The sequence below is a fragment of the Felis catus genome, chromosome F2, assembly GCF_018350175.1.
Source record: "Felis catus isolate Fca126 chromosome F2, F.catus_Fca126_mat1.0, whole genome shotgun sequence".
Lineage (NCBI taxonomy): Eukaryota > Metazoa > Chordata > Mammalia > Carnivora > Felidae > Felis > Felis catus.
In genome coordinates, this window is record NC_058385.1 from 28,637,173 (window position 1) to 28,661,234 (window position 24,062).

General features: G+C 37.5%; 1 protein-coding gene across 3 annotated transcripts in view; it reads right to left on the minus strand.

The window, feature by feature from the left end:
• Positions 1 to 24,062, minus strand: part of MRPS28 (mitochondrial ribosomal protein S28) — a 208,956-nt gene that overhangs the window by 106,640 nt on the left and 78,254 nt on the right. The window contains exon 3 of one of the 3 annotated variants that reach the window (XM_045050173.1): positions 686 to 2,003. The exons of the other annotated variants lie outside the window; for them this stretch is intronic. Within the exon in view, the coding sequence (XP_044906108.1) occupies positions 1,922 to 2,003 (82 nt within the window). The 3' untranslated portion in view covers positions 686 to 1,921. Of the gene's footprint in view, positions 1 to 685; positions 2,004 to 24,062 lie in introns of those variants that run through there. 3 annotated transcript variants of the gene reach the window in all.

The window sequence follows — 24,062 nt, forward strand, 5'->3', positions numbered from 1 at the left end:
GACGCTTAACCGACTGCACCACCCAGGCGCCCCAGCAATAAAGTATTTAAAAAAAAATTTTTTTAATCTTTATTTTAGAGAGAGAGAGAGAGAGAGAGAGAGAGAGAGAGAGAGAGAGATACAGTGTGCAAGTGGGGGAGGAGCAGAGAGAGAGGGAGACACAGAATCCGAAGCAGGCTTCAGGCTCTGAGCTGTCAGCACAGAGCCCAACACGAGGCTCAAACTCACGAACTGCTAGATCATGACCCCAGCCGAAGTTGGGACGATTAACCGACTGAACCACCCAGGCGCCCCGACAATAAAGCATTTTTTAATTAAAGTATATGCAGTTAAGCTTTGAGTAGGGTTTCAAATCATGGGTCCACTTATACATGGATTTCTAATAAATACAGTATAGTACTATAAATGTATTTTCTCTTCCTTAGTATTTTCAATAACATTTTCATTTCTCTAGCTTATTTTATTGTAAGAATACAGTATATAATACACATAACATACAAATTACGTATTAATTGACTATTTATATTATCGGTATGGCTTCCAGTCAACAATAGGCTGTTTTTAAAAAAGTTTTCCATGTTTATTTATTTTTGAGGTGGGGAGGGGCAGGGAGGGAAGGAGAGAGAGAATCCTAAGCAGGCTCCGCACTGTCAGTACAGAGGCCAACGTGGGGCTTGATCTCAGTAACCTAACCATGAGATATCATGACCTGAGCTGAAATTAGGAGTCAGACACTTAACCAACTGAGCCACCCAGGTGCCCCAACAGTAGGCTATTAGTTTAAGTTTCTGGGGAGTCAAAATTGTATGCAGGTTTTCGATTGCACGGGGGCGGGGGGGGGGGGTCAGCAGCTGTAACCCCTTCATTGTTCAAGGGTGAACTATACATTGTTTTTTTAGACATAATGCTATTATTGCACACTTAATAGACTAAAGTATAGGGCAAACATAACTTTTACATGCACTGGGAAACCAAAAAATTCATCTGACTTGCTTTACTGCAATATTTGCTTCATTGTGGTGACCTGGAACCAAGCCTGCATTATCTCTGAGGTGTGCCTGCCCACCAAGTATTCTAATTTTAAATTAAACAACTTTACATAAATGGAAAGAAACAAAGTTCTCAAAAAAAGTCACTGAAAAACGATTTTTGTAGGCCATATAATGAATAGTCTCCATACAATGTTTAATTAGGTATTCTGAAGGAATTTATAAATGATCTATCAAATAAATATGAAGGCTACTTGGTTTTTTTTAAAAAAACTTATTTTTCTTTCTGATAATACAAGTAAATATTCTTTTGTAAAACTGTGTAAAATAATGAAGTCAGTCATATTTTCTAGTTCTTCTATCTATTCACACGTATGTATACATGAGGGTGTATTTGACAGCACAGATCTTATTTTCTGTCTTTGTTTAAAAAATTAAAGATATCCTAAAATATTGAGCATAGCCTTATAATCTTAGAAAACAGCAATTACAGGACATATTCTATATGAATTATCCTCTGGAAAAATAAGGTTGGTTCATAGGCAAGGTAAAGGTGAACACTATTTTCTATATTACTTGGAGCTATAACTTATGTTCTAACAGATTCTTTCCTTTGTCCTCACAGCATGACTCACAGCGATTCAATCAGCTTTGATTCATGTTGACCCCTCCTTCCCTCCATTCCTGCAATATCCAATTAGCAACTTTAGTTCATTTTTTAACACAGATATTTCTTGATCTTAACCCTACAAGTCTCATTACCCCTTAGCTGAAGCTTGAGGTCTCATCTTCCCAGAGCCCATGTTTTGGGCCCACTTCTCAAGATGGCTTCCATATCTTGGCCTGATGTCCATTCCCACATACTTCTATTCCTCCGTACCTTTGCTTCTATTGCCAGCCTTCCTTGAACTTCCTGTCTATCCGCCTGATTCTTAAGTTCCAGGTAGAACAGCTACATCAAATGCAGCTCCCAAGAGCCTTGACATTCTCCTTGTCGGAATGAAGAGTCTGTCACTGGAACGCCCATGGAAGAAAGAGGTTTTGCAGTCATAGACCTGGATGCAAACCTGAGCCCTGCCACTTACTCGTTGGGTAACCCTGAGTGGCTTTCCCTGAACCATAATTTCCTCATCTACAATAAGAGAGATTCCAACCATTTTGCAGGTTTACTGTGAAGGTTAAATGGGATAATATGTTGAAAATGCTTAGCACATGACTGCAAATGTTAGTGCCTCTCACTTACTTGTCTTGGTTATCTGTGCAACTCTCTGATCTCTCTTTAGTCTCTATGCTCCCCCAAGATCTGGCACTGGGTTTCTCTCTGTATCCTTCCAGTGCCAATGTAGCAGGTACCCAAATGTCTGTCAATAAATTAACATGACACTTGCTGATAAAAGCCACCAGGTCACAGATTATCTAGAATTTCTACTTTCTTGGCTTTAGCAGCTGTGTGGACTGGTGCATTCACTTAACCTCTCTGAAATTTGCTTGGCATCGTGCCTAGCACATAGTGGTTAATAAACATTGGTTTTCTTCTTTCATTGTTCATTGTCGGCTTATTTCTTTTTACTTATTTTTAGGAGCATTACTCATAGCTGGACTATAAACTTATCATGAGGAAAGGAACAGTGACTTTTTATAAAAAGAGTTGCACATGTCACAAACACCAGGGGCACCAATTTTGGGCACAGTCACAGTGAAGAGGAAGCTCTCAGTGTAAGTGGTTCTGTGTCATATTAACGGCAAAAATCTCCAATTAAAAAATAAAAACAGGAACACCATTGAGTGCCAGTATGCTTGGTAATTTATGGAATGCAGAAGTTTGTCCCCAGTTTTAGATGCATTAGCCTTTAGTGACATGAAAGCTTTGCCTTCACTTCTAAAAATTATGGAAATTCTGGGAATTATCCAGTGAGATGATAATGGAGATGAAAAGCAAACTGCAGGCTTGTATGTGTGGTGAAATAAGAATTATCCAAATATACACATTGTGCACTACACAAAGCAAACAAAACAAACCTTTAAAAGATTCTCTTCCGCTATCCAGAAGTAGCTGTTTCTACTTTTATGGTACTTAATTTTTATTTTGTATTACAGTTGATTGCAAGTAAGCGTTACCTTCTCTATGAGACTGTAAGATCCTTAAGGGCAGGGATTTCATACCTGCCTCTCACAGCCCCATGAAGACAGTTCATATAATGCAGCCTTTTGAACAGTGGTTTCCACACTTTCTAGTATACCAGAAACACCTGGAGTACCGGTTAAAAATGCAAATGGAGGGACGCAAGCCTGAAAGTAAGCTGGCAAATCTGAGGTGAGACTTAGGAATTTACCTTTTGAGCAAGCTTCCCAGGTGATTCTGATTCAGGCTTCTCTGGTCACCACTTGAGAAAATCTGGCCTAGGATTAGGTTTATTATATATAATCAAGTGCAGGAAGACAGGACAGTTTATATAAATACAACAGGCCAGGAAAATGAGAATCTCTGGAAAACTCTGTGGCTACCATTAACAAGTTTCAAGAGTAACAGATGTTTTCCATAAGTGATGACAAGAGTTGTTTAGGGTGAATAATTTAGATAGACCAAAAGAAAAAAAAAAGTCAGGAATATATAATATGGAGAAATGCACCTGAAAACCACTGACAGGCCAGAGTAGGGCTGCCTCGCCCACACTGAGACTGTCCGTTCTGGGAGATCCAGGACATGTAAGGGTCAGCATACTTCTCTGACAAGAACAGCAGCCATACAACTAATGTGGAGTTGATCCCTGTTTTAACTTTGAAACACTTTACTAAAGGAAAAAAAAATAAGCTAATATATTTCTAAGAATTCCATTTCTTCCAGTGTAATTCGAGGTGAACCTTCACTATTGTAGTCTTTGATAATCACTTACACCACTTAGTTTTCCCATTTGGGTTTCCATTGTTCCACATAACAAGATTTAAAATGAGTATGCCAGTAAACTCTCTTCCCAGATTGTTTATACAACCCTTAAATGGTCACTTTATTCAAAGATGTTGGCCTAAGTATAAAAATCCAGAAAAGGCAATGTAGTGACTGAGAGCGTGGGCTCTGGAGCCATATGACTACACATGTGTGTGTGCAGTTGTATCACTTATAAACATGCAACCCGGAGGTACTTTATCTCTGTTTCAGCGTCCTCATTTGTAAAATGGGAATCGTTGTACCTACGTCATAGGTTCTTGTGAGCATGAAATATATTAAAACATTCCAAGCCCTTATAAATGCTCAATAAATATTAGCTATCATCATCAATCACCACCACCACCATCATCAAAACAAACCCAATGAAAACCGATACTCTATGTGGGAGTGATGCAGAATATAAGAGCACCTTCAGTTCTAATTCAGTGATAATTGAATCGATACAAAAGGTTCCTATAGAAAGGAAATTTGGAGGTGGGTTCTCTTCCAATACTTGCTTTCATTCAAATCTTACTTATTTTAATGGCATAAGCACTCTTCTCTTAAAATACAACATAACTGTTCTACAAAAATGGAAACCGTTTCTTTTGAAATGAATGTTGACTTTCCAATGAGATGTGAGGCAAAAGAGCTCTGACCAAAGCAAGTAAGATTCAGAGGACTACGCACCGAATGGTCCACATTTCCTAGCATTGACCACAACATAACCACATATACAGTCAGTCACAAAGGGTCACAGTGATTTACGTACTCTTGTACTCTTTCCGGCAGTGGCTCAGGAAGACTGAGGGGCAGGGAGAGGTATCCTAACTTCACCTATCTCCTATTATCACTCTTGCTTCACTAACTTTCAGTGGAGTTACGCCTTTTAGGAATACACTTGTACTTATAGCACACACCATTTCTTAGAAGGGAAAGGTAACAATTTCTGTAGATTCATTATTTGTTTTTCCAAGAAGCAATTTTTAGCTTCATTTAAAATTCAATAGCCTTAACTTCTAACCTAATCAACTAACCCCTTTCATGATTTTATAAACCTGAATCTGTCTCTTCTTCTTTTTATAATGGGGTTTTATTATTCTTTTATGTATCTAGTTTTTCCTCACTCCTGTGATTGTATCAATGGACTCTGCTAAAAACTGCACAAATACCCATAAACAAAATTTATTATCTATAATAAAATCTATTATATCTGTATCTATCTATAATAAAATCTATTTATTATCTATAATAAAAATATCAAATACCACTGCCCACTGTAACTTTCCATGATAATGGAAACACTTTAGGTAAGGTTTGAGCACTTGAAATATGGCTAGTGTAACTGAGGAACTGAACTTTTAAATTATATTTAATTAACTTAAATTCAAATTTAAAAAACCACATCACAGTGCAGCTCCAGAGAATTTCAATAAAATTTGACAATAAAAATAGTAAGCATACTTGTCCCACAATATAAAAATATACTCTGTGGCAGAAAAGCTATTTTTGCAGGAAAAAATAGTACTTAGAAATAATTTGTTATAAGAAATAACTACCACTAATTAGATCCGGCAATAATAAACAGATACATGTTTGCCATTATTAACCCCTCAAACATTTCTTTCCTTTCGGTTACCTTTTATATTTTTCCTCAAATCTGTGTGACACTGTACTAGACACATAGCAACTGAATTGTCTTATTAATAAGCTATTTTGAGGTTATAATTAAGATCTTCATAAAGATAGCTTCCCTCAGATTACAGACATAAAATTAAGATACACAGAATTAAAGTCACTTGCCTAATGCCAAAAAGTGGTATAAAAGGATTCACAGATTTTTTTTTCCCTCTTCCTTTTCTCAAGTTCTCAAATACCTGTGACTTCTGGCAAGAACTATAAATTTAATCCCTTTGGGGGTGGTAAGAATTTACCACTTCATACAATCTTATAATGTCTTCCTTTTAAATAAAATTTAGGCCACACTGTTGTCATCCAACTCATTATTTTAACTGCTCCCCCTTTAGAAAAATGATTGCTTCCAGTGGTAACAAATAATAATATTGGGAAAAAATCTCCATGGCGTCAAGCAATTTCGTCTATTTTTTTTTTAATTAGGAAAAACATCCCAGATATTAGTTTCTCAGAAATCTTCTATTTTATATTAAAACCACTGAATACTGCTGTCTTGAAAGGCAAATAGGATGTCTCCAATGAGCACATTCAAAATAAAAATAGCCTGTGTTTTTACTGCTTGGTGTGCTTCTTTCTTTTAACTTCAAGTGCTTGCCTCTGACTGATCTTTGTGAACTCCAGCCTAAACGGATTCAATCCCAGCCTTCACCGTGACTGCTCTCTTCCACTGTGCGCTTTCTCAGACCATATGCTGCAGTAAATGAGCCTGCATGGCTGAGCTGTTTAGGAAAAGGGCAATTAAATCTGGTTTTGCATTTCTTTATTAAGGACATGGTTTAAAGACTTTCCTTTGGAGAGGTTTTTGACATTCCTTCCACAGACATTCTTTAACATCTGTCAGTGCAGGCTAGTGATGGTTCTCATAGACTTAAAATAGAGAGCGAATCCTCTGCCTAGTTCTTTGATACAAATATATTAATAATACAAAGCTGACAAATAATAAGGTTTGGATTAAACCTCAGTATCTAAAGAGAATACTGTGAGGAATTCTGACTTTGCTAGTCAATTTAGCTGTCTTGCTGTAATCATAATTCTCAGAGGTTTTAAAAACAGTTCTTTTGAAATCATTAGGCATCTACATTTTTATCTCAATGAGTTAAAATAGTTTAGAACTTTTTCCAATTTTCTGACAATTCTTTACTTAAAGCTTTAAGACTTTAGAAATAATTTTTTCTCTTCCTTTTTGAAGAGGAAAAGCTAAAATATTTCTATTGGTTCAATTAACACCTATGTGATTTTTTTTAAGTTTATTTATTTATTTTGAGAAAGTGTGTGCACGTGCGCAGGGGTGTAGACAGAGAATCCCAAGCAGTCTCTGTGCTGTCAGCGTGTGGCCCCACATGGGGCTCAATCCCACAAACAGTGAGATCATGACCCGAGCTGAAAATCAAGAGATGGACACTTAACTGAATGAGACACCCAGGTGCCCCTGGTTTTTTACAATTTATACAATTGTTCACAGTAATGTTGATCTGTATGTGAAGCCACCAACGTGTGTGTGTGTGTGTGTGTGTGTGTGTGTGTGTGTGTGTGTTTGAGAGACAGAGAGAGAGAGAGAGGAGAGCATGTATACATGTGAGTAAGAGAGCACATGTGAAAATGTATACTTTCTTCTTCAAATGAACTGTCCAGACATCAATTTCCTCATCTTTAAAAAGCACACTGTTGGGGCGCCTGGGTGGCTCGGTTGGGCGTCCGACTTCAGCTCAGGCCATGATCTTGCAGTACATGGGTTTAAGCCCAGCGTCGGGTTCTGTGCTGACAGCTCAGAGCCTGGAGCCTGCTTCAGATTCTGTGTCTCCTTCTCTCTCTGCCCTTCCCCTGCTCACGCTCTCTCTCTCTCAAAAATAAATAAAGATTAAAAAAAAAAAAAAGGATCAAAGGTGTTTTACAGTTCTATGATTTAGTTCTACTTTTACACAACGTTAAGTATTTGAAATTAGATACAATGTAGAATGATATTAAGTGCAAAACTGATTAAACTTCTTGGTGCTTAATTCTGGATTTGTCTCACTTTTTCAAAATGCCATCTGCCATGTTTCACTGACCTATCTGGTCTATTGCTTCTTTCTGTCCAATCTGTCAGATGTCTTTAAAGATTTTCTTACCACCATGCTATCCATACTGTATTATCAAGCACAGCAACCAGGGTTAACAAAATAAAGGTAGAAAGTGTTCATAAAGTTCTATAGCTCTCCGATATTTCTACTCATTAAAATTTTAAATGCAGCACAAATCTTAAGTTCTAATTTATTATCCCAGGTCGTTAGGAGATGTAAATGGGAAACAAAAATTATTATCACCATAACTTCTGCCACCTGCATTATTACCAAAAGTCCCTGGGAAAACCTAATGGTTATCCCTTTAATAATACTACAGAGAGTGTGCCTATCCACTAGGCCAAAATAAACCCTGCAAATCAACTGGCAACTGGAACTCTCCATGCCATTGTGGCAGGGAGTGATGGACATTGTTCTTTTTTTTTTTTTTTTATTTTTAACGTTTATTTATTTTTGAGACAGAGAGAGACACAGCATGAACGGGGGAGGGGCAGAGAGAGAGGGAGACACAGAATCGGAAACAGGCTCCAGGCTCTGAGCCATCAGCCCAGAGCCCGACGCAGGGCTCGAACTCACGGACCGTGAGATCGTGACCTGAGCTGAAGTCGGACGCCCAACCAACTGAGGCATCCAGGCGCCCCTGATGGACATTGTTCTTAACACCAAACTGCATTCCCTCAAGTTGTAATCGTCCTAGATGAGGATTTAAACTTTTTTCTGTAATTCTAATATAAATGTATGATTTTGTTTTTTCCTTAAACCAAGTTCTTTTTAACCTCTACCCTGCTGGTTAATATTCTGTGTCACCACAAACAGAAGTTTTGTCTCTTGTTCAAGCACTGATCTATTTTATGAAATGTGAAGATAAAATTAATTTTTTTAAATGAAACTTTTAAATGTAAAATAACTTCACTTAATAGTGTAGAATATGCATATAATGTAACATGTTACATATGGAATCAGTGACAACAGAATCTTTTCTCAGAGCGGCAATACAAGGTGTATCAAGACATAAGATACTTGAGATGTGCTGATGACTGATACTGGGATCAAACTTGGAGCCAGTATTATGGCATCTAAGCAAAAAGGGATACATTTTGTGGTATGTAATTCTTAAGAAAATATACATATTTTATTGTCAGAGAAAAGTTTTGTCAGTACAGAACAGAGGAAGGAGTAAGAACTTTAGAGAATTATAGAAAGATCTAGATTTGACTGTGACTGAGTGCAAGAAACTTACCCTGAATGGACTGTTTATTTACCTGTAAAAGGAGGATAATATACACTGCCTGGCAAGGTTGATGTGAAGCTTCGTGCATTATAAGGTGTGGAAAGTGCCTGGCACATAACACATACTCCATAAATACCAGCTTTTATGAAATTCACCACATTCATATTTACATAAAGTGCACCAGGTTACTGAAAGGATAATAACTTCAAAAACGGTTTTATTGAAGACACTAGATTATGCTCAAATGAATAAGTACTAGTAGTAATCTTCAACGTATATAAAAGAAACAAAAGGAAAACAAAACTCATTGAAGACATTCTTTTGAGTTTGAATTTGGAGCTGAGGGAGGGGGCTAATAAAATCCAGAAATTACTTTACAACTTACAGGGACAGATTTGGTGACTCTACAGGGAGTCAGAAGTGGGAGGAATAACAGAATCACTTGTGGACATTTTTCACAATGTTTTTTTCTTCTCTTTTCTTTCTTCAAAATACTGATGCCAGGGGTCCAACCCAGATCTACTCCATCAAAATCAATGGGGTAGACCTGGAGATTGATGCACAGTTGGGAAAAAGCTCCTCAAATGGGTCTGGTGTCCTGACCTTCTTCAAAGAGCAATGGTTAATGCGTTCATAAGTTACAATCTCTTGAGTCTTTGTCTCAATCAAATTCCAAATTAACGGTTCATGGTAGTTTCTGGGCCAAGATGAATCTTGCCCAAGTCAAGCTTTAATTTCCTAACAAGTGCATGCAGTACAGACAACATGAAGTCAAAATTAGAACTGCGTTTTTAAATATCAAATATGAGACAAAAAAGACAAGTTGTTTTTCCATTATGAATACTGAATAAATTAGTATGTATTTTCACCTAAACAAAGGGCTGACTCATTTTATGTGGGTCACGTAAGATTTACTGCAGTTAAAGATGTATTTTCACGACCAAAAGACTTTCAGGATCCCTTCCACAGTGCTTGAAAACCTAACACTTAAGCATATACAACAAGTCACATTTGGCTTGAAAATGACCTTATGGCAGATGTTATCTCCTGACTACCTCAGCTCTAAAATGTCCTTGATTATTTCCTCCAGTGGTAGAACCTGTCTTCCGATTCCCTGCACTTTTGACTACATTAAGAGAACAGATTTGTCCGAACCCATTTTCAGAGTTTCTTTTTTTCTCTTATCTTGTTTCTATCTCTCTAAATTAGTTCCTTATTAAATAAGTATCATTAAATTTTCAACAAACACCTACTCAGCATCTGCATGAGGTAAGGGGATACCAACAAGAAATAGAGAAACTCTCCTGTCCTTTCCCAATCCACAGAGGCAAAAATGTAGTGAAGACCTTAGTCCACCAATCCCTCTGGCGGGCCATACAACTACCTTAGCAGGTTGGTCCTGATTTCTGTGCCCTTTCAACAAGAGATGAGACTCTCAGATACCTTTTGGAAAGGCAAACACTTCACAAATTGTTACTGCAGTAGCTTATGTGGGCTGGCAAGGGTCAGCGAGGAAAATCTTTCATAAAAGAAATCAGACCCATCCTGCAGATTTCATGTAATCCAGAGTGTTGTAAACAGTCTCCAGCGTGAGCCAAGAAGTAGTGTCAATGAGGGGAGAAAATGAAAGGGGGAGAAGGAAGAGCAGTAGGTGCAGGGGGTGGGACACAAAGACTTAATATTAAGGTAGGTTGCTTTTAAAAAGACCCTTAGGGCTTAGAATAGAGCTTGTGACTTGACACTTACAGGCTTTGGTTGATATCTGCCCTTTGCACCTCCAAATCTCGGTATACTTATTAAACACTCTAGTTCATACCCTTTAATTAAAAACTGAGGCCACAGAAGCTTAGAGAAGTTCTGTGAAACTAAAAATAAAAAAAGAAAACTAGTTTAAACGCATTTCGTGTGATAAGGTGGTTTTAGATAAATGCAAGCTCAATAAAAGTCAACAATGTGCTTTTGCTCCCCCAAAAGTAAATGTGATTTTAGGCTGAATTAGTATAAATATATATTCCATGTAATAAAATATATATTCCACATAATAATCCCAATCTCTTTTCACTTTTCTGACCATATCTGGGGTACTGTCAGCTATCTGGGCAACACAATTATAGGGTCATTGATATTTGAGGTCCATCCAGAAGAAGACGGTAAAATAATGTTATGCTGAACGATGAATTAAGAGAAGGAAAGCATCAAGCAGGTTGAAAAAAGAAGAAAGTAGACCTTATATCTGCATGAAGAATTTGAAAGACATTAATATTAAAAAGGTCACAGTATTTATTTTGTGCATCTATTTTAGGCACTTCCAAAAAACAGAAATAGGAGAAATGGGTAGAAATTATAGGATGGCTGACTTCGCACATTTCAGTTTACTACGGGGAAGAACTTCTAACAGAGTTGGCTGGAAAGAGAATTGGTTGTTTTGTATGTAAACAGAGGAAATCACAGGGGATTTGTTTACTTCTGATTTAAGAAAAGAAATTTGTGAGCAACTGGTATCTCTAGAGTGATTTTGCTCTAAATACTAATAGAGTAAAATACTGTCAAGCATCAAACATTTTTGGAATGGAATTCTGCAAAACAAAGAAATATTACATACTTTAGAATCTCTGAATCAAAATCAAAGCATCTATTTATGATTAAAATTATAAATAAAAGTTTTGTTGCTTTTGCTTTTATTTAATAGGAGGTTGTGGTTATTTCCTTGGTATTAGATAATGATATTTTAAGACTCTTACAGAAAACAACACTCAAAAAAATACTAAAATTCAAAAAAAAAGGTGTTAGGTTAACATTTTGACTAGTATAAGTTATCTCTGAATAAATTCTTTTGCTTTTAAACTAAAGCAAAAGGATCGCCTGGGTGGCTCAGTCTTTTGAGCGTCCGACTTCAGCTCAGGTCATGATCTCACAGTTCATGGGTTTGAGACCCACGTTGGGCTCTTGTCGACAGCTTGGAGCCTGGAGCCTGCTTTGGATTCTGTCTCTGTCTCTGTTTCTGTCCCTTTCTCCCCATCCCCCCACCCCACCCCTCCCCTGCTCATGCTCTGTCTCTCAAAAATAAATAAACATTAAAAATTTTTTTTCAAGTAAAGCAAAACAGGATAGAATAGTGATTTAATTTTTTCCTTCACAACAAAAAGGAATTAGGGGTCCTTCATAAGAAATTTTTAACTTCAACAAGCACTCAGTTCCCCTCTCGATTTTTTTTTTTTTTTTTTTGGACAGGAAGTAGTATTCCTCTCTCAAATATAATTTACTTGCATCTAGCTTTCCTTGCCCACATAAATGGACTTCTTAAATCAGTGCCTACAAAACGGGGGGGGGGGGGGGGAGAAGATCCTAGAGCTTTTAACTTGCCAAGACAAGGTGAATGAGCAGCAAAATTCTGTTCGGAGAATATCATGTCATATTAATAGCTAAAGAAAGCCACAGTTTATTGGTTTACTGACCTGATAACTAAAACTTTGGATAACAAAGAAACTGACAGTGTTTAAGTCAGTTTAAGTGTTAAGTCAGTGTTTAAGTGTTGCCCAATTTACCCATTTTACGTGAACAACCTTATGATCATTATGTAATGATGAACAAGGTTATCTGTTTTGTAAGATGGGAATCACCGTAGCACCTACCTCCTGGGATTTCTGGTAAAGTTGTACAAGAGAATGCGATAAAATAAAAGTCTAGTCAGGACACACCTTGATTTAACAAAGAAACAGTTCAGGTGCATAACTAGCTACTTTCTGTCACAATTAATATAGGTCTGGCTGTAAGGTGTATTGTGGCTGGCAAACTCATGTGGCAGGGGGTTGACTCCTATTGGGGATGGACAGCAATGGACAAAAAATTTTCAAAGATGTCCTGTTCACAGAAATTGGGTTTAACTTTTGATGGACATCAATTAGCTAATCTACTAGATAAGCTATAGCAGCTGGACTTTTGAGGAGGTGTGTTTCTAGACCCCAGAGGGCCTTTCTGTTGAGAGCAGGACCCGTGTGATTAAGCATATGAAAGAGTATGAGCCCTGAGGGAGTTGGGCCCGGCATGACTCCTTGCTCTGGGACTGGGGCTCCAACCTGTCAATTTGTTCATTGGTTCATTCATTAAACAACTATTTCTTAAAAGCCCATCTGTGGCAGGTGCTGTTCTAGGTGCTGGAGTAACCCATGTGCAAGAAAGACAGGGTTCCATTACTCACAGAGTTTACACTGTGGTAGGGAGAAAACGACAATAAACACAAAACAAACTAGACAGGAGTAAGTGCTGTACAGAAAATTAAAATAAGGTGATATGATGGAGAGGGATGACATTGAAGGAAGGGATCTCTGGAGAAGTGATGTTTAAGTAGAGCCCTGAGTGACAACAGAGCCAGCTGTGTCAAGATGGGGGTAGGGCATTTCAGGCAGGGGCACAGTTAGTTCAAAGGCTCAGAGGGAAAACAAAGTTGGCATGATTGAAGAAGCAAGAGAAAAACCAGTGCAGTTGGACAGCCCTAGGTGACAGGGAGACTGGTAGGAGCCAGAGGTCAGAGAGGAAGGCAGGAGGCAGGCCACATACTGCTTCATACACCCAATGGAAAAGGTCTGGGGTTTATTTTAGATGCTCATGGAAAGCCGAGATAGAAGAGAAAGACATGATCAAATTTCTCAAGACCACTCTGGCCACTCTTTGGAAAACGAATTATAGAGGGTGGGGATGGAAAAATGTTGGGTGAAGAGGGCTCAAGGGCAAATGCACTGCAGTGAGACATAGGTTGTGCCGGCACACCAAATCGAGACTCATCGCAGTCAGATCTAACTCTACTGATAATGTCGTGGTTGTAAGTCATTCAGGATCACAGCGGAGCTGAGCTGATTCTTTAATATACTGCTGTGTTCTTAGTTTAACAAACAATTTAGGCAGGTGCAGAACCACCTATTTCCTGTCATAACTGGCATAGGCCTGGCTGTAAGGTTCTGTGGGCACAGGCAAACTGACTTAGCAATAGAGTTGGATCCTTCTGAAGACAGACAGCTGCTGACAATTTTCAAAGACGCGAGGTGGGACCTGGGGATGTAGGACTTTTACAATTTTCTAAAGCAATATTTATTCCTGCATTTATTTGTTTATATATATGTGTGCATTAGTCTGCTCGGGCTGCTATAACAAAACACCACAGGCTGAGTGTCCTCAACATCAAAAATTTATTTTCTCACAGTTCTGGAAGCTAGAAGTCCAAGACCGAGGTTCTCACTAATTTGGGCTCTGGAAGAGACTATGCTCCCTGCTCACAGACTGCTGTCTTCTTACTATGTCCTCACATGGCCCTTCCTCAGTGCATACAAGGCCAGAGAGTGCTCTCTAGTCTCCTCCTTTTACAAGGATACCAATCCCACTGGATTAGGACTCTACCCTTATAACCTCACTTACCCTGTATTACCTCCTTATAGGCCCTATCCCCAACTATAGTCACATTAAGGGTTAGGGTTTCAAAACAGAAACTTTAGGGGAATGCAATTCAGTCCATAACAATGTGTTATTGTCATATGAATTCCTATTTGTATTAGTATATGAAAATATTTGAAACGTATCTGTTAAAATTATGTACCACACAGATACTCAGGATATGAGTAAGTGTGATCTTTACAAAAATTTTTTTTCATTTGAGAGAGCACAAGCAGAGGAGACAGAGAGGAGGGCGGTGGTGGAGAATATCTTAAGCAGGCTCCATGCGGAGTGTGGAGCCTGATGCGGGGCTCAATCCCACAACCCTAGGATCATAACCTGAGCCAAAATCAAGAGCTGGACACTCAACCAACTGAACCACCCAGACGTTCCAAGAATAAGTGTGATCTTAATAAGTTTAAAGTCTCACAGGAGAGATAAACAACTACGATGACATGTGGAATACTACATTAGAGGTACATGTAAATGCAAATGGTTTTATTAGGGAAGAAATGTCAGGGAACCCTAGGGAGAAGAACTGACATTTATGTTAAATTTTATAGAGTAAGTGGAAATTCACCAGTGAGGCAGACAAGAAAATCCAGACCTACCTCAAAACCCAATTTCTATGAAAAAGGTCTCCCCCGGACTACCCCAGTTCAAAGATACATATCCTTTTGACTGAATTTCAGGAATAATTATTGTTTATATAGTTCATTTGGCCATTAAAGAAACAGTGCTCTGAGATATGACTTCTACTGTTGTCTTGAACTACTATTTAAGTCTTTTGTTATCAACAACTTAGAATGAGCACATCCTTGTTTTCTAACTAAAATGTGGGTTCTTCAAGGTAAGGATCATAACTGATGAATTCTTCAACAGAGTAGAAGCCTAGTAAACAAATGCTGCTTTGATTTGATAAGACTAAAGGCTATAGAAGAGAGCTTAAATGTGAGAATCAGGAGCTTTATAATCAATCAGGTTCTAACTCCTCATAATGAAGAGAATATTACCGGTTAATTTCTCTGGGTCTCACTTTTTGTTGTCAAAAGAGAGCTGAGTAGGTATCTCTGGCTCTTACAAGTTCTAAACCTTCATGAACATACTAGTTCACTATCTTACTCAACAACCCCATCTAATTAGGGGTGATCATAAAGGTTCCAGTCTCTATTACTCTTGATAGTCTCCTTTCTTGTTCAGACTTTATTTAAGCAGCTAAAAGGCCATAAAAATTCATTCAACGTTATATTTAACATAAAAGGGGAGGAAGGGAGGAACAACGAAAGAGAATTCAATGATCGATCCTTAAAGTTTAAATTTTAACCTGAAAATACAGTAAAAATCTATGTTAACATCTAGCACAGCAGAGCTAATTGTTCCCCTTCAAGGAAGCACCATGGAAGACCAGGGCAGGTCATACTTGCAAGCAAATTTAAAAGTACTCACTTTTGCCTTCTGGTGAGTAGGTTTCAATATATGGTTTAAACATTTTACAATATAGTATTTATATATAAACAAAAAATACTCCAAGTGTAAACAAAGAGATTGCTAAACGTAAAACATGTTAAGTTTTGCACTTTCTATTTTGTAACAAAACCTCATCCTAAACGAACAAGTGGGCTAAGAAGAAACAACTCAGCTAAAATGGTATTTTCTCCAACAATTCTGAAATAGACTAGTTTTAGTAATTGTAAGAATGAAAGAAATTTTTAAGAAGTAGTTCCATCTGAAAAGTGGTTACAATTCTAACTTTGTAGTCGCCAACTCTTTTGTTAGATCACATTAAATAAACTGGTTGTTAAAAACTAGTGCTTGCAAAAAGTAATTCCGATGCCCAAGTACGGGACAGGCTCCATGACCACAAAACTATGCCAGCTCTACCTTTTAAATAGAGTTTGCCAAGATGAGTGTGTTATTAGCCAGGCTTGGCTGAAACAATCCACTGCCCACAAAGCTACTTTAATGTACTGTCTCTATTGAAAATCACAGCAATCCAACAATACATGACGATACTTTCCCATCACTGCAGCAATTCCCACCACAGGCAACACTTTGTCTCCAACAAAGAAGGCTCACATTCTATGTCCGCAAAACCCCCAATCCTGACTAGTACTGTATGGCTGCCAAGAGGAACATCTGTGTGCTCAACAGTACACAAAACGGGCTCTTTTTTCTCTGTTTTCTTCTTTTTTATTTCCTCGACAATAAACTGTGTGATTGCTTGGTAAGGAAATTGTCTTTCGTTCCTTTCCTCTTCCCTTTTATTTATTTGTTTGTTTGTTTGTTTAACATGACAGTCAAACAACGACATCTGCCATCTATTACCACTTTGGGTCCAAATCCTGAACACATAGTAAAGTTATTTTCTGATTTCATTTGAACTTAGACTTGTGGTCATCTGAAGATTGCAGACTTTAACGATGAGATCCCTAATAAAAAGGAGCTATCTAATTCTGAGAATATTCTAGAACTTTATTTATATTTAGAAACTCATAAATCCAAATATAATACTGAAAAATGGCAATATACTCTTGAGAATAAAATCTCGTAAACTACACATTCCCTGTAGAAAATTTGTAATATAAGCTATTAGTTCCATAAGAATATTGCCATTCTGGTATCTTATGCCAAGAAAGACTTTTCTGTTATGTTTACCTTTACCTCAAATCAATATTTGGGCTTAAAAAAAAATTAAGGCATACCAAGAGACAGATGGACAAAAAATATAACTAGGAATTTACCAGAGATAAATCACATGCTAGGCCCACAACTTCTATCTGCTCTCCAAACAAAAAGAAAAAAGTGCTCAATTTTTTCATGATTAAATAGATGCAAATTAAATCTAGGTACTTTTGCTATCAATATGATTAGTATTTAAAAACAGAATACCTATGTTGCAAAGGAATAGACTAGTTGGGATTTTAAATTAGTACTACCTTTCTAGAGAGCAATTTGGTAAAATGAATGTTTATACCTGTTTGCCCAGCAATTTTACTTTTAGATTTTATCCAAAACAAGTGAGAAGAGACGGTCATCAAGATGTTTACTATAGCTTTATTAAAAACAATTTAGGCACAGCTAAGTATCCAAACAAAGAGGATTTGTTAAATAAATTATGATACATCTCTAGAAGTACTATACAACCAAGAAAAGTAAAGTTTAAGAGACTATAACATAAAAATGTCCTGTACAGTTAGTAAATGAAAATAGCAGGTTAGAAAATATGAGATATGATGGCGATCCACCTTACAGGAAGAGGGAATCAGTACTTAAGGGACTGGGAATAGAAAAATCTCTTACATTTATCATTTTAAGTAGTAATAGGCAATCACAAAATTATAGCTCAGAAAGCTTAATGAAGATACAGCTGCCTGACACTGACTTACATAGCCTGAAAGACCAGGCCACGTGACATGCAGCTCTCAGTTTTAGTGGATGAAACACCAACAGCAGATAACTATTATTTGGGCTTGTGTGTGTGTGTGTGTGTGTGTGTGTGTGTGTGTGTGTCTGTGTGTGTCTGTGTGTGTGTGTGTCTGTGTGTGTGTGTGTGTGATTACTGATTCCATTAGAAATGGAGTAAGTGGAAAATAATGAAGTTTTTTATTCCTTAAATCAAAAAGATAATACGGAGTGTATTTGTACCTTCCATAGTTTGACAGTGCCTCCTTACACTATAAAACTGCATTAGTAAGGAAATCACTTTCTGATTTTATTTAAAGAAGATGAAAAGGTATTCTCTAATACTTTACGTTTAATATGCTTACTCTCCTCTGACATCTTGCATACGAGCCAGGAAAGTTACAAAGAGGTCTAGGAGTTCTGAAAGCATGTAAAGTGTGGGCTTGATCCCTTGAGTCATAGTAATCTTTTTCCATGACACCTTTTGTAAAGAAGTTTTAAACCACATAGTTGTTTGTGATTCTGCTAACCTATCCATGTATTTCTTTTGGAAAAAATAAAATAATTTGTTTAAAATTGTCAAAAAAAAAAAAGTGTTTCCAAAGCAGCTGTTAAATAAATGAGAGAGACAGAGCTGTACTCTATTAAGTGATAACAGTTACTAAATGGTGTTTAAAAACCATCACCGGAGGGGTGCCTGGGTGGCTCAGGTCATGAGGTCATGATCTCACGGTTCATGGGTTCGAGTCCTGAATCAAGCTCTATGCTGACAGCTCAGAGCCTGGAGCCTGCTTCAGATTCTGGCTCTCTCTCTCTCTCTCTCAAAAATAAATAAACATTAAAAAAATTTTTAAAACCATCACTGGAAAACTAATTAAAGTACCTGGTTTGTGATTTGATTTTCTCCTCACTGTATACAAGCAGAGTTCATGTTATATTTTTTAAATATTTTTATTATAGAAGCCAAATAATTCATCTCTTTCTTGTTTCAGAAGTATAGCAACAAATCATGTTAATAAAATTAAAGGTATAATAGCAAACTAGATAAAGGAAGACCTGTCAACAAATAATACAGCTTTTCAGGATGTATAGATTGTTTCTGATTTAGGTACTAAACAAATGTAGTGTGGGGGATGCCTGTCTATCAAGTGAAATGGGAATGCTGTGTTACTAAGACACAGGTGGGGAATACACCACAGAAACGTCTGCCTTCACTGAACATTGGACTTTTTTAAAATGGAGTTTATTTAACTCCTACTGTTTACATGTTATTCACTTATTCTCACACAAACAACCGGAAAGGTAATGTTAACCATTCTCCAAGTGAAAAAACTGCCAAAGTCATACAGGTAATAAATAGTACAGCTCAGATTCAAACCCTGATCTGATTACATTCTGTGCTCTTTTCACTATATTATTGGGTCAAGAGAAGTAAAATGACTGAATGCTAAAATTGTAGGACACATTATGGGTTGCAGTCTTAGCAGTGAATGTTACCAGATTACAAATACTCTACTTGTTGCCAGTGTTTCCTCTCTCCTCAAGTCACTGGCAAAGTCTATTTGTTCAGACAAGTTAGATCCAAATTGTTTCACGTAAGAAAATTGGTAGAATATTGAACATTTTTTTTTGTAACTCTGTCAAAAAAAGTACATTAGACTGTCAAGTTATGACCTAATTGATTTTTTGAGAAGCTAGACTATCAGTTCAGTGACACGAATGGGTTTTGTGTTCAGGGAACTCTGATTGGACCACATATATAAATTTAAAAAAGAAACAAAATTATGTTTATATGCATTTATAAATATTAAGTAAAACCAAACATTTAACATAAAATCTATGAGTGAAGGACTCTTTGGATATGCTGAGCTGGTTGTGGGAGTGGGGATGATGGTGGCGAGGTGTTCTGCTTCGACTTTTAGTTTCTATTGATTTGCACTAGCAATCATAGTTTCAGAGGTACTTCTTGAAAGATCAGGGCAGAGTTTCTCTACAAATTCCTAAGAATGGATTCAGTTACCTCACCTGATGTCACTAATGATTTTCATTCTTTCCTTCAAGATAATTTTGCTCAGACTGAAAAAAACCCAACATCTTTTGTGGTCACACTATATTCTTACCCATTTGGAAGCAGGACACACACACTCTTTTGACAAAGTTATGACCTAATTGAGGGACATACTGATTCCCGAAGTATTATCATGACACGGTCATGCAATCAAACATTTTCTCTGTCATCAATCAGCCCATTATTACTTTTTTAACCCTTTGCCTGCACGATGGTTTTATTTTTATTTTACTTTTATTTTTTTAAATTTTTTTATGTTTATTCATTTTTGAAAGAGAGAGACAGAGCATAAGCAGGGGTGGGGTGGAGAGAGAAGGGGCCATAGAATCCGAAGCAGGCTCCAGGCTCTGAGCGGTCAACACAGAGCCCGACGCGGGGCTCGAACTCACGATCCGTGAGATCATGACCTGAGCCAAAGTTGGATGCTCAACCGACTGAGCCACCCAGGCGCCCCATGCATGATGGTTTTAAAGCAGAAAGTACACCTAGTGAGAGTTGCCTATAATACACACACTTACTTGCCCATTTTAGTCGTTGTGACCATAACTGCATGTAAAAATTTATTGTGCAAGCAATAAATTACAATATTTTTTAAACGTTTATTTATTTTTGAGGGAGACAGAATGTGAGTGGGGGAAGGGCAGAAAGAGAGGGGTACTCAGAATCCGAAGCAGGCTCCAGGCTCTGAGTTGTTAGCACAGAGCCTGACGTGGGGCTCAAACTCACAAACCGCAAGATCATAACCTGAGCTGAAGTCAAATGCTCAACTGAGCCACCCAAGCACCCCAGTAAGTTACAATTTTTTGTTACAAAAGATTACACGGTTTTTTGGTAATAAAACAAAAATATTAGTCTGGTTTCCATCACCATTAAGAAAGTGTTATTAAATACTCCATTGTGGAAATTCTTTTTAAGGAATGTACCTCTTAGTTTTCTGGTCTCTTTCCATAATGTTATCAATTCCTCCTGCCACCCTGGTACCTGCCTCAATTTCCCACCTGGTTTTTAGAAGTAAACCAATTCTAATCTCCTCTTAGCTGGGAAACCAAATAATCTTATTAAGAAATACATGTTAATGAGGGTTGATGAAGCTCTTTATAAGGGCCAGAAACATTGTTTCTTCGTTTTTAGTAAGCACTCGCAGTAGTTGGGAGATGTGTTGAAGGCTGATTTCTGGGCCTCATCCCGATATTCTGATTCTTTACATTTGGAGTGAGATTAATGGATTGCATACTGAGCAGAAATGTCTAGTAAGAAGATACCAGGTTTTAATTCAGAGGTTTTGTGGCCACTGTTTTTAGAATGCCACATTATTTTTAGGTTCTTTCCTCTGTTTTGGAGAGCTGTCATTATAGGAGTCTCATTCTAGACAATTTTTAAGGTTTCTCTTATACATTATGCTTTCAACATCAGTCTTGCAGGATGGGTTATATACTACAAATTTTGAAAGAACAACAGTCAAGCGGTTCAGAAGCCCTGCTTTTATTTCACGGCAAAAGAAACTATGCAGCACAGCCTTTTTCTTCAGCATCTCCAAAGGTGCGTGTCGTTTCCCACAGTATCGAATTGCTGGTCTAAGCACACACACAACCTAGGTGATAATTCACTTAGATTTAAACTACTTTTTTCAAAGCCGACTTTTTCAAACAATGCATCATCTACATTTTAAATGGTAGGTGAAATTCTACCACCACTCTCAAAAAAGGGGGACAAGGAGGTGCTTTGTGCTGGACAAAAGCAACGGAGAAAAGCATTGACAGTACAAGCAATCCATAGTACCCTTGGGGTAGAAAGAATTGTTGAAAAGAGTTTTCTCACACATGAAAAAGCAACGAAGCTCACAACATTGATTACATTTCATGATTTTTTGGACCTAGGTATTGAAATACCTGAAAAGAAGCCGTTTGTAAATATGTATGATTCTTTTTTCCTACTAACAGACAAATCAGTGATATAAACCCTTGATAAAAATAAAATTTTAATTTTAAATCAGATTAGTGAGATGCTAGCCCCAACCCTAGAAAAAATATGTCTTTAAGAAAAATGTGTCTTTAAGAAAAAGGTAGTTGCTTTTTAAATTTAATCATTTAGAGAAATACATGAAAATCCTCAAATCTTCTAGTCCTCTCTCAATCCCAAATGTGGCAGTGTAACATCTTGATCCACTGCTCTCTGTACTCTTCCAGGTCACCAATTAAAAAAAAAAAGATGCTCCAAATAGCACAAAGATGTAACTATTATTCTATTTTCTCTCTATATAACATACTGTGTTTGTCCAAACTTAAAGCCTCCAATGTTCATTTCCAACACTAAACAATTGTTAAGAAAGACATCTGTGGAACAAAACAAACTAAACGTAGTATTAAAAATTACATTCATGGGCACCTGGGTGGCTCAGTCAGTTAAGCATCCGACTTCGGCTCAAGTCATGATCTCACAGTTCATGAGTTCAAGCCCCGTGTTGGGCTCTGTGCTGACAGCTCAGAGCCTGGAGCCTGCTTCGGATTCTGTGTCTCCTTCACTCTCTGCCCCTCCCCCGCTCATGTTCTGTCTCTCTTAAATCACCTGGAGATCTGAGACTCAACTACTGCACACAGCTTCCTACTGAAGTGACAAGGTATCTGAGCAGAGTGAACTTGAAATTACAGGATAAAAATCAGAACATACCTGACTTGCCTGAGGAGGTGCAGGGACTGTATTTTAATCCCACAGGAAGAGGGTAAAGAAATGGCAACAGAGTCCTCACTGACTCCCTGGCCGATCCAAACTGCACTCAAGGAAGTGATACATATAGAAGAAGGGTGTAAATAAATTTCAAGAGATTCACAAGCTGTCATTAGCAGGAATAGGGCTTTATAGCTCTGCAGGTAAGCTCAGTTTCAAGAACTGACTCTGTTCAAAGTGAAGACATGATATCTCTGGGACTCTGAAGATGAGTCTGGCTAAATGACCAAGTGCAGGCAACGTCTGCGTCCATCTGGTTCTGTAACACTGGTTCCTCTCATGAAATTTCTGCAAACAAAGCTGAGAGAACCAGTCCTGGAAGCCTAAAGTCAGAGCTGTTACAGGGTCAGTGCGGATTTACCCAACAGTTCCAAAGTGTGTTCATGGAGTTCATCAAAACTGATTTCTGGGCAACACGAGACCAGTATTTGTGCACTTTTATCATTTAAAGTTAATTAAACTGGTCTTGAGATTGCTTTTAAAATACTAAAAAATTATATTAAAAATTTTTCTAACAAGCGTAACTACAGCTAATAGAAGAAAAAAACCCTTATATGTTGTCTGCAGATAAAAGGAATTTTGACTGTGTGGCCCATTTTTGAATAACACAAACAAAACCCGCACAGTTGTATGTACCTGTCCTAAATTACTCAGGAAAAGGAGATTCTGAAGAAAGAAAGAAAGAAAGAAAGAAAGAAAGAAAGAAAGAAAGAAAGAAAGAAAGAAAGAAAGAAAGAAAGAAAAGAAAGAAAGAAAGAAAGAAAGAAAGAAAGAAAGAAAGAAAGAAAGAAAGAAAGAAAAAGAGAAAGAGAGAAAAAGAGAGAGAGAGAGAGAGAGAGAGAGAGAACGCACAAGCCTACCAGAAAATTCAATTAAAACTACTTCAATATCCTTCCATTAATTATCTATATTTTTAGGAGGAATCATTTGAACCAGCCGAGGTCTAAGATTAAAAGACTTCCCCTGCCAATTGTCTTTTTCATACTTCTGTTAAATTTGGTTGCTAATACCAAGTGCTATTTCCCCAGCTGTGAAGCCAGACCAGCAGCTGCCTTAGCAAACCATGCCAACACTACACCAGTACATAACGACAGCTGCCTTGCCTGTCCTTACAGATGAAAGAAGAGTGCTAAAGGCCTAGAAAAATCTCCAGTACTGGCAATAGCTGTGAAGGCAGCTGCTTGCCTGTCATAGTGCTAGAGAGTGTGCTATGTGACAAAAGCTACAAGAGAGGAAGAAAAGAATTTCTACTGATTCTACTAATTTCTACTGATAACACATATTTCTAAAATGTTTTCATTTATGAGATATTACGTTATTTTTGACAATTTTACTTTTAGATTCCTCAGCATTCTATGCTCGGAAGCAAAACATCACTATTTATAATCACTGTTACGTATGTGCTAATTCCTACTTGAAGTCATAAAGCACCTTGAAGATTTATATCCAAAATTTTAAGAGTTACCAACAGCAACTGATTTTTCTAACATGAGCATTGTTATAAAGCTTCAAAAATCTGAGGATCATACCAGGATACAACAGG